Raw genomic sequence first — 17391 nt, forward strand, 5'->3', positions numbered from 1 at the left:
GTATTTTTGCTACACTGAATCATTTCCAGTTCATCAAAAGTGCTGTGCTATTTTATGCCTCACAGTTTTAAAGATATTGTTATCTTTGTTTAAAATATCTTTTCCCCATTGACAGTCTGGTGAGCTCAACTTTCTATTCAAAACTCTATTTCAGAATCACTCTGCAGGAAATCTCTGCAGACTTTCAACAAATTCTAATAAATTTCATCCTTTCTATCATTACTTTACCTTATATTTTATTTTAGTACCTATCATCCTGCATGGCAATTATTACATATCTCTCCCATCTTAAGTGCACATGTATTAATTTTGGGCAAGATTTAGAAGTGAACTTCAGTAATTAAAATTCTCAAAATGTTTCCTCCCAAAGCATCTTTGGTATATTTTTATTTCTATCACTTAATGGTAAGCACTACATGTTAGGTGATATTATTAAAAACTATCTTTTAACAGTGGTGCTTAAACAGTTGTGCTTAAAGCCAAGACAGAGCAAGCCCCAATGACAGGAAACTGTTGTGATTTTCTGTTCGTTTCTTTTCTTCATTATTTCCTTTCAGTTGAATGTGAACCCAGCTTCTATTTCTGTCTTCATACACAAACTTAACTTCCATAAACTCAACTCGTTACTGAATTCAAATCTGGCTTAGAAAAAGAATCCACATTTCTTTTGACCCTGAAGTTACCCTAAGAATTCTCATGTAAACTGATGGCTTACTCTTTCAATCAATTTGACCATCTCATAAAAAATATGTAGTTACTCAATTTGGCCTCTCTATACTGTCCTATTTCTTTGTATCCACATTCTAAGCTGATTTAAGATTCTATTAATAAGCTCCTCTATCCCATCCTTGAACTAAAAGATCAAAGGAATCAAACAAGCATACTTAATATGACACACTGTGACCAAGGCCACAAAAGCAATCAAAAATCAAAAACATCAACAAAAATCAAAACAAATCCATAGACCTTTTCATTCAAAGGTTCCATCAAATAAGCACATATTACTGATTCTACTTAAGGCCTTTTAATTAAAACAGAAAACCCTGTGTGATAAGGCCCAAAAAACTATGCTCTCATCTGTCATTTGCTTACACTAATATGAAGACAATAATATCTTTATCGAAATCAACACTTAAAATACTCATCATGACTATGACTCAAAAAATTTATGTGGTGTATATGAAGGTACAGGTGGGGGTTCAGGAGTGGAAAGGGGGCAAGTGAACACACATTCACATCCTCACATACTTGTGTGCTCAGTTGCTCAGTTGTGTTCAACTCTTTGTGAACCCATGGACTGTAACCCACCAGGCTCCTCTGTCCTTGGGATTTTCAAGGCACGAATATTAGAGTGGGTTGCCATTTCCTCCTCCAGGGGATCTTCCCAACCCAGGTATTGAACCCACGTCTCCTGCATCTCCTGCATTGGCAGGTGGATTCTTTACCAAGCCACCTGGGAAGCCTATTCAGGTACTCACTTGCTCCAGTTTAAAGATATGCTGATTAAAGTAGTGTTGTAAACGTTCATTAGCAAAATTAATACAGAACTGTTCAAAGCTATTATTTTCATAATCTTCAAACCCAAAAATATCAAGAACACCAATGGACAAAGTCTGTGAAAAACAAGAAAGAAATTATGGTTAAAAAATGATGCTTAAATTTATTTCATGAACTTATATTTCACAATATAAGTAACAAAATGTTCAAAGTTCTTCAATAGCAGTAGATGAAAACTTGAGGGGACCCAGTGGTCAACCAAAATATACTACAAATAAAAAGCATTTTGGTTCTATTTATCTACATCATTTTCTTTTTATCTTAATTATAAAAATACATCCAAAGTTTTAACACATGTAATTCATAGATTACTTCACAGAAATGTACAAAGCAGAGTTAAAGACTTGTTACTTCAATACCACAAATCTCTAAATCCCCAGAGACAAGGGAAGGGAAAAAAAAAAAAAAGGCTATTGGAAAGTTAGAAGGTTAGTAAAGTAAAGCTAGGTTAATCCTGGGTATGCCTGGTTCTGCCAAAGGATCATGCAAATTTTCCTAGTTTGACTTCTCTATCCCAATAAACTTCTGCTTTAAGGTAGGCTAACAGGCTAGAAATGAAACTGGATATCAAACATTAACAATTTTTTTATCAAAAGAAGTCACACAAGATTTATGACATTAAACTTAAAAAAAAAAGATTTATGACATTAAACAGTTCTAAAAAGATTACAGCAAACCACTTCACCATCCTCAATTTCTGGTTCCTAAAGTCAAAAACACTCAAATCTTTTTAGTTGCTTGGTACAAAAGAGTATAATATTTATTCTTCTATTTCTTGATATTTCACTTCCAGAAACAATCTTCTAACTTCTTGCTAAGGATGATGAATATTCAGCTCTAACACCCCAAACCATTATTCTTCCCACACCCCACCTCATGCTTAAAATAGAGTTATATGACAGTTGTGATTAAATGAAACAATTTTTCTCCACTGGTGCTAAGAGATACTGGGCAGACTGATGTAATGAGCGATAAATAGCAAGAGACTTTTAAAGTCTCCATAAGAGTATTTTGTTTGATTACTTCTGCTGACTAATTCTAAGCCCTTACAAAAAGCAGTGAAAATAATGATCTTCTAAAAGAAATCAATTTGGTAAATTAGATTAAAATTGAAATCAATTTCCTACTAGTGGACTTAAGGCATGACATGGTCATATAAGAGCAATTATATTAATAAATTTAAGACAGTAGGATTAAGTAATAAAGATGACACTGCTATTTGGCCTGAAAAGGTAGACTATTTCATAAAAGTTGTTGGGAAATAAAAATGGATTTGAAAAGATTAAAGGTAAATATCTAAAATCTACCATGTTTATAAATTCCAACAGGGGAAAAAAACATAAACATAATTGTGAACACAAACATGAACGTAAAAAATTAAATTCTAAAAGTATTAGAATAAACATTTATATTTTATAAACTTGGCCTAGACGAGCCCTTCCTATATTAGAAAAATCAACAAATAAAACCTAGGGCAATAAAGTAAAATAATGACAGATTTAACTGGGGACAAAACTTTAAAATATATAGGCTTAAAAACATAATACAAACAAATCTTAAAAGCGAAGAGAAAATATTTGCACTATATATCAGAAACTTTGTCTCTGCAATATCCAAAATGACTTGTAATAAAATGACAAATGAGATAAAAATAGCAAAAATACATAAAGAAATAATAAAGAAAAGAAATAAAACAGAGAAAACATGAGAAGATACTTGACTTTCATCTAACACTGAAACAATTCGTAATAAAATAGTCCCCCTCATCAGATTAGCAAGATGAAAATACTGATAATATTCAACTGAGTAAAGTTACAAGGAAACAGGCACTTTCATTCATCACTAACGAAGTGTAGTCTTTTTTTGAAAAGCCACTTAGTAGTAGCAACCAAACTTTTTAAATATTTATGTATCCTTAAGTCCAACAATTTGAGGATTTTATCCTAGAGAAATATGCACAAGGAGTATCTGTTACATAATCATTTATAACAATAAAAAATGTATTTGAATGGGGTAATTTATGCTACATATACATATTATATAATGTTACAATATTAAAAATAATGAGGTCCAGATATATATCAAGACATAGCTAGGTAAAAAAATACAAATTAGAAACAATGCAGGTACCATGATCCTATTTTTACATTTAAAAGCAACTCTGTAGGGGTACATCTACAGTAAGGTAAGGACATAGAGTAAAAGCTTTGACACACAGAAAGAACGGTTTCCCTGAACAGGGTCACAGAAACAGTAGTAAGGAGAGAAATAGCAGGAAATACTATAAGGTGATACTTATTGCCATATATAATTCTGTGTTTTTAAATGTCATGCATTAACCATTTCATTAAAACAGTTTTTCAGGAAAAATATATTAGAGTCCAACATATGTCTACCTTGGTATTTTGCTCCAAATCTTTACTATTCATAAGTGCATGATTAATCCGAAAAACGATCCAGTCAAACAGGGCACTATATAAAGACTTAGCCATAGAGTTCCTCACTGTCACAGCCTAGGGGGAAAAAAAAAGTTAGGAATCCAAGTGAAATTGGCAACAATCTGGGGGAGAAAAAAAAAAAGCTTATTATCTTGAAATAGAAATTAATTTTTATCTCAATATAAATAATTTAATTGAAGTTTTCTATATATACTCATTAATTTAATCAAACTCAGGAAATCCAGACTAAAACTGCCATGAAAGATTAAAAAAGCAAAATGTAGGTCACTCAATTCAAAATAGTTTTACTAAAAATTGGGGTATATTTCATCTAGTAGAGAAAGTAGAATAGGAAGTTTATTAACAAATGAACTTTGCCAGCTAAAGTGAGGAAGAATATTCCAGGCATAGGAATAAACCTGTTAGCAAACAGCATCAGTTATCTGTGGAATCCTAGTCAGACACTTGAAACAACGGTAATATCACCACAATTACATTCCTAGTTGTCTTCAGTCTGTCATCCAGTAACATCTAGAATTTCTTCCTTCCCAAACACTGACAATTCTTTCATTATGGAGTTACTGTGATTTTTTACTGTGATTTTTTTCCCTCACCTCCAGCTTTCCCCAGTTTATGGAAACTCTGTATATATACTCAGTTTTTGTGAAAACCTGAAACTGATCTAAAAAATGAAGAATATTACTTAAAGAAAATTCCACTTTTAGAAGGCACTACAACCTAAAAAGAGGGTTGGGGAAGCACATGTCTTAGACAACTGAATACTATCACTTAAAGAAACACATCATAATAATTTATGTATTTATTATTTAGGGACTTATTTTGAAGTTTATATATTAGAGTAGGTACACAGCATTGATTAGGAGCTAGACTATATTCCAATTTCAGTTTCTTATTCTAACAATTTGAAATTTGTCAACTTGCTGAAACTCTTAGGCTACAATCTTTTCTTACAACTGTAAAATGGAGACAATACTACAACTGACTACATATAAATGATGAATCAATTTCTGAATTTAAGTGAAAAAAAAAGCTTCAAGTTGCTAGAACACACTATTACCTACACAGAAAAAGAGAAACAGGTATCAAATTCTCTATCCAACAATTAAAACTTGAACATAATTGGAAAATGTTTAGAAATTCTGAGAGAAAAAATAATGTGGACCTAAAATTCTATTCTTGGGCAAGTGATCAACAACATATCTTTAAAATATCAAGAAAATCAATAGCAGAATATATAGAGAGAATAATCATTCTATGCTTCTGAGGGGTGGAGGGGGGAACATGGGATTAAGAAAATCGGATTAAATTCAGCAAAAGCAAAATATTTTAAAACATAGAATAAGAAAACATGCTAGTTGCCATAATCAATATAAATGAGCTGAATTTTTTGTTAAAGGACAACTCTTCATATCAAATTAAAAGATTCAGAAAAAATTCAAATATATGAATATGCCTTTTTGCACCATAATTCCCAATATTACACTTTTAGCCTCTTTTCTCTGAAACGCAGTCTTGTCATAGCTTGACCTCAATCAGCTCTGCTGCTGCTGCTAAGTCACTTCAGTCATGTCCGACTCTGTGCGACCCCACAGACGGCAGTCCATCAGGCTCCCCCGTCCCTGGGATTCTCCAGGCAAGAACACTGGAGTGGGTTGCCATTTCCTTCTCCAATGCATGAAAGTGAAAAGTGAAAGTGAACTTGCTCAGTCGTGTCCGACTCTTAGCCCAAATACCAATTATTTTCCCACTCAAACAGATCTTGCTTAGTGTTTCCTGTCTCACTGAATGTTACCAATATTCTTATAGTTGTATGTACCACAAAATCAGGATTCATGCCTGACGTCTCCTTCTTCCTCCCTGATTTCCACTAAGAACTCATTGCCAAATCTTGTTGACTTAATCTTCTAATTTTTTTTCTTTCTAAATATACCCATTTCTCCCTATCAGAATGTCACCTTTCTAGACACAGCAGCAAGCATCTTTCTCCTCAGGAGTAGTAACTACTACAGCCTCCAAACTCATCTTTGCACATTCACTCTTGCCCTCTGTGTTAGAATCCTAAGATGGTTCCCAAGACTCCCATCACTGGGTATACATGCTCTGTAAATCCCCTCCCTCTCTAAATCCCCTCACAGCCGGGGATTTAGACAGCAGGACTGTAAAGATGATGGATTTCATGACAAAGGTGAAGGGATTTTAAATATATAATTATGGCCCCAAATCAGCTGAAATTTTTAGTTAATCCAAGAGATACTGTCCCAGGTAGAGGTGGCTTACTAGGGAGTGAGCGCATGCATCAGAGGTTCTCATGCTGGACCTGAAGAAGCAAACTGCCATGTTGTGCACAGGACCACATGACAGGAAATGCCAAGTACACTCCAGCTGCTGAGAATGGCCCCTGACAGCAAACAAGAAACTAGGGACCTCAGTCCTACAAGGAAGTGAACCCTGCCAACAAATTGTGAACCTGAAAGAGGATGTTGAGTCTCAGATTAAAAAACTGCCATCAAGAATATCTTGACTTCAAGCCTGGTGAAACCCTGAGTAGAGGACCCAGCTAACCCAGGCCCAGATCCACGGAAACGTTCTGATAATAACTTTGGGTTGTATTAAGTCACTAAAGCTTGTTACACAGCTACAGGAAACTAACACACTCTCCTCCAACTGATTGTTCACACTGCTGTCAGATTGTCCTTAAAAAAAAAAACAAAAAAACTCTGAGGCAACTTTTTTTGCTTAAAACACTTCTTTCCATTGCTCTTCAGATAAAATACTAAAATCCTTAAGGACTGCTCTTCATTTTACCCATAATACCTAGCACAATTCTAGGCACAAAAAGCTGTTTCAAATATTTACTAAATAAATAAATAAATACACCAAACAAACGTGCTCAGTCCCTTAGTCATGTCTGACTCTTTGCAGCCCCAAGGGATGTAGCCCACAGGCTCCTCTGCCCATGGATTTTTCCAGGCAAGAATACTAGACTGGGGTGCCATTTCCTACTTCAGTGGATCTTCCAGACCAAACAAACATAAACCAAAATAAAACAGGGGCAACAAAAATAATCTCAGAAAGCTGAATTTAAAGTTAAAAGATGCAAATAAACACAACAAATATTTAACAATCAAAAAAGTTGAGAAAGAAAATATAAAAGCATTGAACCTTTATGTAAAAGAAGAGCAAAACTCTTAAATGGTTTGACTTTTTCTGTGGTCTACAAAGGCACTCTCAAAGTTGGCAACTATAAAATATGACATAAGATACCTGAATAATGAGGAAATGTGGACTTACAGGTACAATCAGGAAAGACCCCCAAAAATGGGATAAATGGATCAGCATCTGACTAGAAAGCATTCTCTACACTTAAATTACTATTTTCCCACCTCCATGTCTTCTAGTCTCATATTCTTATCCTATCTTTATAATAGTCATCGCTATGATTTCTCATCATTTTTGTAAAATTTCACCATGAAGGAGTAGACCTTTCAATAATTTTCCTACTCCTATATACTTCCAGTATTCTTGGGCTTCCCTTGTGGCTCAGCTGGTAAAGAATCCACCTGCAATGTGGGAGACCTGGGTTCCATCCCTGGGTTGGGAAGATCCCCTGGAGAAGGGAAAGGCTACCCACTCCAGTATTCTGGCCTGGAGAATTCCATGGACTCCATGGTTCAGTCAGAAAGAGTCAGACACGACTAAGCGACTTTCACTTCACTTCACTTTCATATACTTTGGTGGTAAAACAGTAATATTGGCTCCCTGTAGCAATAAAACTTTAGTGGAAGCCTTACTATACAGATGATATTTAAAGCCATGGGACTGAGTGAGACAACTGAGATAAAAAGTATACAGAAGGAAAGACAAAGACTGTCCTACGGAACCCCATCCTTTATGAACAAGAGTCAGGAAGAAGAAAAAAAACAAAAAGAACTGCAAAGGAGTGGCCAACAATGAAAAAGTAACCCAAGAGTATGATGTATCAGAAGATATAATGTGCTCAAGAAGGAAAAATCATCTGTGTCAAATATTGCTACCCACCCATATAAATCAAATGAAAATTTAAAATGGTGATGAGATTAAGATCATTAGAGAAAAATGTAAGCATACTTTTTAAAATCACATTCAACTTTAAAAGTTTCCAAGGCTATGGTTTTACCTGTGGTCATGTATGGATGTGAGAGTTGGACTGTGAAGAAGGCTGAGCGCCAAAGAATTGATGCTTTTGAACTGTGGTGTTGGAGAAGACTCTTGAGAGTCCCTTGGACTGCAAGGAGATCCAACCAGTCCATTCTGAAGGAGATCAGCCCTGGGATTTCTTTGGAAGGAATGATGCTAAAGCTAAAGCTCCAGTACTTTGGCCACCTCATGTGAAGAGGTGACTCATTGGAAAAGACTCTGATGCTGGGAGGGATTGGGGGCAGGAGGAGAAGGGGACGACCGAGGATGAGATGGCTGGATGGCATCACGGACTCGATGGACGTGAGCCTGAGTGAACTCCGGAAGATGGTGATGGACAGGGAGGCCTGGCGTGCTGCAATTCATGGGGTTGCAAAGAGTTGGACAGGACTGAGCAACTGAACTGAACTGAAGTTGACAGAAAATTCATAATCAAGTTTCAAGAGCCCAGAAAATATTTCAATCAACACTACTGTCATTTTCATTCTATTAAGAGCAAGAATCTAAACCTAAACTTCAAAAAGCATTTAGAATTCCCTGATTTCAAAGAAAATCTATTCATACCTCTGCCAGTTTGTATGGTAAAATAAGCTTTTCTCCCACTGTCACAGTCTTCCTTGTAACTAGTGCTTCGAATAGCATCTCTTCTTTAACCTATAAAGCAGAAAAGTAAATTCAATATAAGATTTATAATAATGGTTGAATTACTTATTGAAACATCACACAGAGAAAAAAATAATGAGAAATGCAAATATGCAATAGAGAAAAAACAGAAAGAGAATATACTGGGCAATTTATTTATTGGCCAAAGTGGAATTTAAGTGTCCCACTCACCCTTCTTCACCACAAAAAAGACATAAAGGGTAAATAAGACAGTTTGGTCTTTTTAAAGTTTTCTTTCTGATCATAACAGAGAAACATGTTTCATTGTGCAGAGTATGAAAAATATATAATAGCACAAAAAGTATTTTAAGACAGTCAGTCATAACCCTACAACCTGGATACAAGGACTAAAAAATAACAATACTTTTTTTCTTAATTCTTACTTATTAACTGAATTTATCTGGCTGCACCAAGTCTAAGTTGTGGCATATGGGGTCTGAGCTCCCTGACTAGTAATCAAACCCAGGTCTCCTGCTTTGGGAGCATGGAGTCTTAGCCACTGGACCACCAGGGACATCCTAACAATACTTCTTGAATTCCAGGAACATTACAATGGATAGTTATTGATGTTTCAGATGTTTATTTTCACTTACAGATGTTAAACTTTAAAATAGTTATGCTTCCTTTATTCTTACTCTCTCTATAGAAGCCAAAATAATCATGAATTTCTCATGTATCACTTCAGTTCTGAATTTATAAAACAACAGTGAGTCGTTACCCTGCCACCAGCAAACTCACAACAGATCAATCATGTTTTAAAATAAGATTACACCATAAAGAAAATAAACCTTCTTTTGGAGCATCCATTGCTGAATCTTCAGATTCCAAACAACAGAAACATATTGAGGCAAATTAACTTCACAAGATGAATAGCCAAAGTTTAAATGTAAAAACCTCAACCTTTCAGATATATTTAAAATATTTTAAGAATCAAATTATCGATAATGCAGATTACACAAAATGACAAAACTAAGAAAAAACACATGAGAGAAAAAACCCACTAATATTCTGAGGAGTATTTCTTCATGCAAGCAATTATTATTAAAACTGAACATCGGAAAACAAATGACCTATGCAACAGATGTAAGAAATGTTTTTAAAGGAACAAACAAATGTAAACTGGCAACAACATGGGCAAAGATGACTTCCATACCCTTATATAAATTGGTATAATCACTATCGACAGTAATATGTCAGTAACAATAAAGTTCAGTATGTGTATATACCATACCCAAGATTTTTCTCCTTGAATTATATCCTAGAATAATTCTCAGACATGTTAACAAGGATATATGTACAAGGCCTATCACAGTACTATCTATAAATGGAAAAGTACAAATAACCTCACTCCCCACTAAAAAAGAAAAATTATGTTTTATTCATGTAAGAGAATTTTATACAACAGCTCAAAGAAGAATCTAGAATATATAAGCCAACACTGAAAAAACTTAAAAACAAAATATGAACTCAAAAAGCCAAGTTTTAGAATGATACATATAGTATAACACATATAAAGTGTGAAAACATTCAGAACAAAACTATATATTCTTCATGGACACATCTATCCATTTTGAAAATATAAAAATAAGAATGGGAATGATAAAAACTAAATTCAACTAGTGGAGGTGATGGAATTTCAGCTATTTCAAGTCCTAAAATATGATGCTGTTAAAGTGCAGCACTCAATATGCCAGCAAATTTGGAAAACTTAGCAGTAGCCACAGGACTGGAAAAGGTCAGTTTTCATTCCAATCCCAAAGAAAGGCAAGGCCAAAGAATGTTCAAACTATCATATAGTTGTGCTCATTTCACATGCTAGCAAAGTAATGCTCAAAATCCTTCAAGCTAGGTTTGAACAGTATGTGAACCAAGAAATTCCAGCTGTACAAGCTGGATTTAGAAAACACAGAGGAACCAGACAGCAAATTGCCAACACCCACTGGATCATAGAAAAAGCAAGAAATTACAGAAAAAACATCTGCTTCATTGACTACACTAAAGCCTTTGACTACGTTGATCACAACAAACTGGAAAATTAAGACCTTAAAGAGATGGAAATACCAGACCACCTGACCTGCCTCTTGAGAAACCTGTAGGCAGGTCAGGAAGAAACAGTTAGAACTGGACATAGAACAATGCACTGGCTCAAAATTAGGAAAGGAGAATGTCAAGGCTGTATATGGTCACCCTGCTTATTTAACTTACATGGACAGCACATCATGCAAAATGCCAAGCTGGATGAAGCACAAACTAGAATCAAGATTGCCAGTAGAAATATCGATAACCTCAGATATGCAGATGACAGTACCCTAAGGGCAGAAAGAGAAGAGGAACTAAAGAGTCTCTTGATGAAAGTAAAACAGGAGAGTGAAAAGGCTGGCTTAAAACTTAACGTTCAAAAAACTAAGATCATGACATCTGGTCAGACCACGTCATGGTAAATAGATAGGGAAAAAATTGGAAGAGTGGCAGATTTTATTTTCTTGGGCTTCGAAATCACTGCAACAGTGACTGCAGTCATGAAATTACAAGATGCTTGCTCCTTGGGAGAAAAGTTTTGATGAACTTAGATAGCATATTAAAAACCAGGGACATCACTTTGCCGACAAAGGTCCATATAGCCAAAGCTATGGTTTTTCCATTAGTCATGTACGGACATGAGAGTTGGACTATAGAGAAGGCCGAGCACCAAAGATTAATGTTTTCAAACCATGGTGCTATAGAAGATGCTTGGGAATACCTTGAACAGCAAGGAGATCAAATCAGTCAATCCTAAAGGAAATCAACCCTGAATATTCAGAAGAATTGATGCTTTTGAACTGTGGTGTTGGAGAAAACTCTTGAGAGTCCCTTGGACTGCAAGGAGATCCAACCAGTCCATCCTAAAGGAGATCAGTCCTGGGTGTTCACTGGAAGGACTGATGCTGAAGCTGAAACTCCAATACTTTGGCCACCCGATGCGAAGACCCTGATGCTGGGAAAGATTGAGGGCAGGAGAAGGGGACGACAGAGGATGAGATGGTTGGATGGCATTGCTGACACAGTGGACATAGGTTTGGGTGGACTCCGGGAGTTGGTGATGGACAGGGAGGTCTGGCATGCTGCAGTTCATGAGGTTGCAAATAGTTGGGCATGACTGAGAAACTGAACTGAACTAAACTGAACTGATTCATTGGAAGGACTGATGCTGAAGCTGAAACTCCAGTACTTTAGCCACCTGATGAGAAGAGCTGACTGACTGGAAAAGACCCTGATGCTGGGAAACATTGAGGGCAGGAGGAGAAGGGAGACACAGAGGACGAGATGGTTGGATAGCATCACCAACTCAATGCACATGAGTTTAAGCAAACTCCGGGAGATAGAGAAGGATAGGGAGGCCTGGCATGCTGCAGTCCATGGCTTCGCAGAGTCAGACACGACTGAGCAACTGAACAACAGCAACAAATTCAAGGTGGAAGGTACAAACTTCCAGATATAATATAAAGGTCACATGTCATGGGATGGAATGCACAACATGGTAACAACAGTTAATAAAAATTGTATTCCATATTTGAAAGTTGCTAAAAGAGGTCTTAGAAATCCTAATCACAAGAAAATAAACTTTTTGTAACTATGTATCCTGAAAGATGTTGTATGTCAATTATAACTCAATGAAAAACAAGAAATTGTAGGGAAATCATTAAAAAAAAAAAGAAAATCTGAACACTGACTATATAGCTGAGACTAAAAACCAACTTACTTATTTTCAGGTGTTTTAATAACGTTAAAAAATTTGGGGGGGAGTATAGATGATTTGTAGTGCTGTGTCAGTTTCGAGTGTGTGGAAAGGTGAATCCATTGTAAATATATGTGCATGCCTACTCAGTTATGTCTGACACTTTGCAACTCCATGGACTTCAGCCCATCTAGTTCCTCTGTCCATGGAATTTTTCAGGCAAGAACACTGGAGTGAGTTGCCATTTCTGACTCCAAGGGATTTTCCCAACCAGGTGATCAAAACTGCGTCTTCTGCACTGGCAGACAGATTCTTTACCACTGTTCCACATGGGAAGCCATATATATATATATATATATATATATATATATATAGCCACCTTTTTTTTAGAGTCTTTTCCCATACAGGCCATCACAGAGTACTGAGTAGGGTTCCCTGTGCTATACAGTAATTTCCTAATTATTGTGAATATTTTTATAAACATAGCCCTTATCTTTTAGATAACTGGGATTTTATTTCAGAACTTGTTTTAAAAGAATTGGGAAGGAACAGAGGTAAAGATACAGATGAAAAGAGATGGGCCACATTAATAAGTGATGAAGCTTAACAATGGGTACTTGGGGATCTCTCCCCTTTTGACCGCATTTAAAATTCCAATTAATAAAAACTTGGGAAAAAACTAAATTCATAGTAGTATTTATACTTCTGCTGGGCAAAGTACACAGCGGACTTCAATTACATGTAATATTTTATTACTTGGATAATATTTTGAGTCTACAGGTATTTATTATACCTTTTTCATATATATTATATTCTAAAATTTTTCATAATTTAACAGAAAAAATGTTAAAATATAAATCAATACATAATAAGTATATAAGAAATGAAAGACAAATTATGTATCAAAAGAAAACATGAATAGAAAGAACATTAAGAAACATGAATAGAAAGCTAACACCATAGAGAAAAATAATTTAAACACTAACAAAGTATTCACAATGAATACAAAAGTAGTGAGCTTTAAACATTTAATCAACAACTATTTCCCAGAAAAATACAAATCATCAAAATCAACTCAAACCAGATTTAAAAATCCTGAAAAATCAGTCAACACAAAACTAATTGGACGAATATTAAATACCATTGGTCATAGGGTTGATATTATTCATATCTTTAACAAACATATTATTCTTTGCTGATGATTCTTCTATTAAATGCAGAAAAAAGATTTTAAAGAATGGAAAACTACCCAATTCATTTTAAGGAGCTGATTTAATGCTGGCACTAAAACTTGACAATGATCACACACAAGTCTACACACATAGCATAATCACATAAAATACACTAATCTTATTTGGATTTAATAAGCAACCTAAGAAAATATTACTGAATTCATATTTTAATCAGCTACCTTTATAGTTTTCCAAATAGTCTTTAAATTTTATTGGACTTCCCTGGTGGCAGTGGTTAAGAATCCGCCTGTCAATGCAAGGGACACGGGTTCAATCTCTAGTCTGGGAAGACCCCACATGCCACGAAGCAGCTAAGCCCATGTGCTACAACTACTGAGCCTGTGCTCTAGAGCCTGAGAGCCTCAACTACTGAAGCCTGCTAGAGCCCGAGCTGCACAAGAGAAGCCATCGCAATGAGAAACCAGTGCACCACAATGAAGAGAGAAGCCCCCTCTCGCCACAACTAGAGAAAGCCCAAATGCAGCAATGAAGACCCAGTGCAGCCTCCGCAAAAAAATTAGTAAATAAAATAAATAAATAAACTTCATGGGGGAAGTCCTTGGCAGTCCAGTGGTCTGGACCCAGCGGTTTTACTGCCAACGGCCAAGGTTCAGTCCCTACTTGGGAAGCTAAAATCCCACGAGCCTTAGGGCCAAAAAAACATTTTTAATAAAAAATAATGATAAATAAAAATATGGTCTAACTATAGGCAGGACACTCTGATAGGTGTTGTCAGATCTTCTCTAGCTCCTTGACTTTGAAGATATCTTCTTTCTACTTATTATTAAAACTTCAAATGCAAAACTTCGAATGCAAAAGAATGCTAAAACTACCGCACAATTGCACTCATCTCACATGCTAGTAAAGTAATGCTCAAAATTCTCCAAGCCAGGCTTCAGCAATACGTGAACCGTGAACTCCCTGATGTTCAAGCTGGTTTTAGAAAAGGCAGAGGAACCAGAGATCAAATTGCCAACATCTGTTGGATCATGGAAAAAGCAAGAGAGTTAAATAAAAACATCTATTTCTGCTTTATTGACTATGCCAAAGCCTTTGACTGTGTGGATCACAATGAACTGTGGAAAATTCTGAAAGAGATGGGAATATCAGACCACCTGACCTGCCTCTTGAGAAATCTGTATGCAGGTCAGGAAGCAACAGTTAGAACTGGACATGGAACAACAGACTGGTTCCAAATAGGAAAAGGAGTACGTCAAGGCTGTATATTGTCACCCTGCTTATTTAACTTCTATGCAGAGTACATCATGAGAAACGCTGGACTGGAAGAAACACAAGCTGGAATCAAGATTGCCAGGAGAAATATCAATCACCTCAGATATGCAGATGACACCACCCTTATGGCAGAAAGTGAAGAGGAACTAAAAAGCCTCTTGATGAAAGTGAAAGAGGAGAGCGAAAAAGTTGGCTTAAAGCTCAACATTCAGAAAACAAAGATCATGGCATCCGGTCCCATCACTTCTTGGGAAATAGGTGGGGAAACAGTGGAAACAGTGTCAGACTTTATTTTTTTGGGCTCTAAAATCACTGCAGATGGTGACTGCAGCCATGAAATTAAAAGACGCTTACTCCTTGGAAGAAAAGTTATGACCAACCTAGATAGTATATTCAAAAGCAGAGACATTACTTTGCCAACTAAGGTCCGTCTAGTCAAGGCTATGGTTTTTCCTGTGGTCATGTATGGATGTGAGAGTTGGACTGTGAAGGCTGAGCGCCGAAGAATTGATGCTTTTGAACTGTGGTGTTGGAGAAGACTCTTGAGAGTCCCTTGGACTGCAAGGAGATCCAACCAGTCCATTCTGAAGGAGATCAACCCTGGGATTTCTTTGGAAGGAATGATGCTAAAGCTGAAACCCCAGCACTTTGGCCAGCTCATGCGAAGAGCTGACTCAGTGGAAAAGACTTTGATGCTGGGAGGGATTGGGGGCAGGAGGAGAAGGGGACGACCGAGGATGAGATGGCTGGATGGCATCACGGACTCGATGGACCTAAGTCTGAGTGAACTCTGGGAGATGGTGATGGACAGGGAGGCCTGGCGTGCTGTAATTCATGGGGTCGCAAAGAGTCGGACACGACTGAGCGACTGAACTCAGAACTCATTATTAAACTTCACTCCTCAAACCACTCCAAACTAGAAAGAGGAACCACTCCAAACAAGAAGGAATTTGAGAAGCTTGAATTCAAAAGGTGGGATTTGCTATCAAATCACACTTAGTTGTTAGTCTGACTTTAACACTGGTAAGCCCAATTTTCAGAATTGGATTCCCGGCCCCCTACTCCTTTTTTTACAAACACCTGAGTGAGTGCCCCTTTAAATTTCCTAAATTGCTCTTATTAGTCTCTCACCAAAAAAGAAATATTTCACTTGGACTAGAAGCCTTGGTACTTGCTGAATGCCTAAACTTCTAAGAAAGATCACTAGCCACAATGCTTTGTATTACCACAATACAAAATGAATGACTAAAACATCACCTGGAAGTCCTGTCTGAAAGATCTGTTTTCTGACCCTCATGACCTTCAAAATTACAGCTTTCAGATAGCACACTTCACATTCTGGAACTCCTTTCTAATGAGTGAGTCTAGTTCCAATTTAAAGTACTCCCTCCTGCCTCTTCTACCAGGCTAACTCATTCCATTAAAGTTAATAAACAAACAGCAAGGTATGTACAAAATAACAAAACATTGTAAGGTTAGATAAATAAGCACATCCACAGATCTCAGAGAACGCTGCCACTACCTTACAATGGACACAAAATGGTAAACGATTAACTATGTTACAAAGCCAATACTGAATTATGCTAAGGAGAAGCAAACTGTTCTATGCTGATGGAATCAGTTTAAACCATTTAATACAGTTAAAACTGATGAAGCAGTATATGAGCCAAGATTTAAAGAATAAGTGATATTTTAACAGGAAAAAAAAAGGTTACTGATAATTGTAAAAGAAAAAAAACGAAACTGGAAAGAATTAACATGTTCTTCAATAGGTGGGCTTCCCTAATAGCTCAGTTGGTAAAGAATCCACCTGCAATGCAGGAGACCCTAGTTCGATTCCTGGGTGGGGAAGATCCGCTGGAGAAGGGACAGGCTACCCACTCCAGTGTTCTGGCCTGGAGAATTTCATGGACTGTAAAGTCTATGGGGTCACAAAGAGTCGGACACGACTGAGCGACTTTCACTTTCACTTTCAATAGGTGAATGGAGAAACTGTGACACATGCACATTATGGAATAATATTCAGCAATAAAGAGAAATGAGCTATCAAGCCAGGAAAAGACACTGGATGAATCTTAAATGTATACTGCTATGTGAAACAAGTAAGTCTGAAAACATGATATATTAATACTATATGAATCTAATTATGTTACATTCTGAGAAAAGCAAACCTACAAAGCTAGTGAAAATATGAGTAGTTTGTAGGGAGGGGCTGAACAGGTGACACACAGGGAAGTTTCAGGGCTGTGAAACTATTCTGTAAGATACTGTAGTGGAGGACACACAACATTACGCATTTGGCACAATCCATGCATATACACATACAGAATCCATGAATCTTAAGGTATACAAATTT

General features: G+C 36.4%; 1 protein-coding gene across 16 annotated transcripts in view; it reads right to left on the reverse strand.

The window, feature by feature from the left end:
* The window catches only part of MYO9A (myosin IXA), a 242739-nt gene that overhangs the window by 142688 nt on the left and 82660 nt on the right, over positions 1–17391 (reverse strand). For all 16 annotated transcript variants that reach the window (XM_069595547.1, XM_069595546.1, XM_069595551.1 and 13 more), the window contains 3 exons: positions 8757–8846; positions 3954–4070; positions 1479–1613 (listed from right to left, as the gene is read on the reverse strand). In XM_069595547.1, coding sequence (XP_069451648.1) covers positions 1479–1613; positions 3954–4070; positions 8757–8846 — 342 coding nt within the window. The remainder of the gene's footprint in view (positions 1–1478; positions 1614–3953; positions 4071–8756; positions 8847–17391) is intronic.

This window comes from Ovis canadensis, chromosome 7, assembly GCF_042477335.2.
Source record: "Ovis canadensis isolate MfBH-ARS-UI-01 breed Bighorn chromosome 7, ARS-UI_OviCan_v2, whole genome shotgun sequence".
NCBI classification, from domain to species: domain Eukaryota; kingdom Metazoa; phylum Chordata; class Mammalia; order Artiodactyla; family Bovidae; genus Ovis; species Ovis canadensis.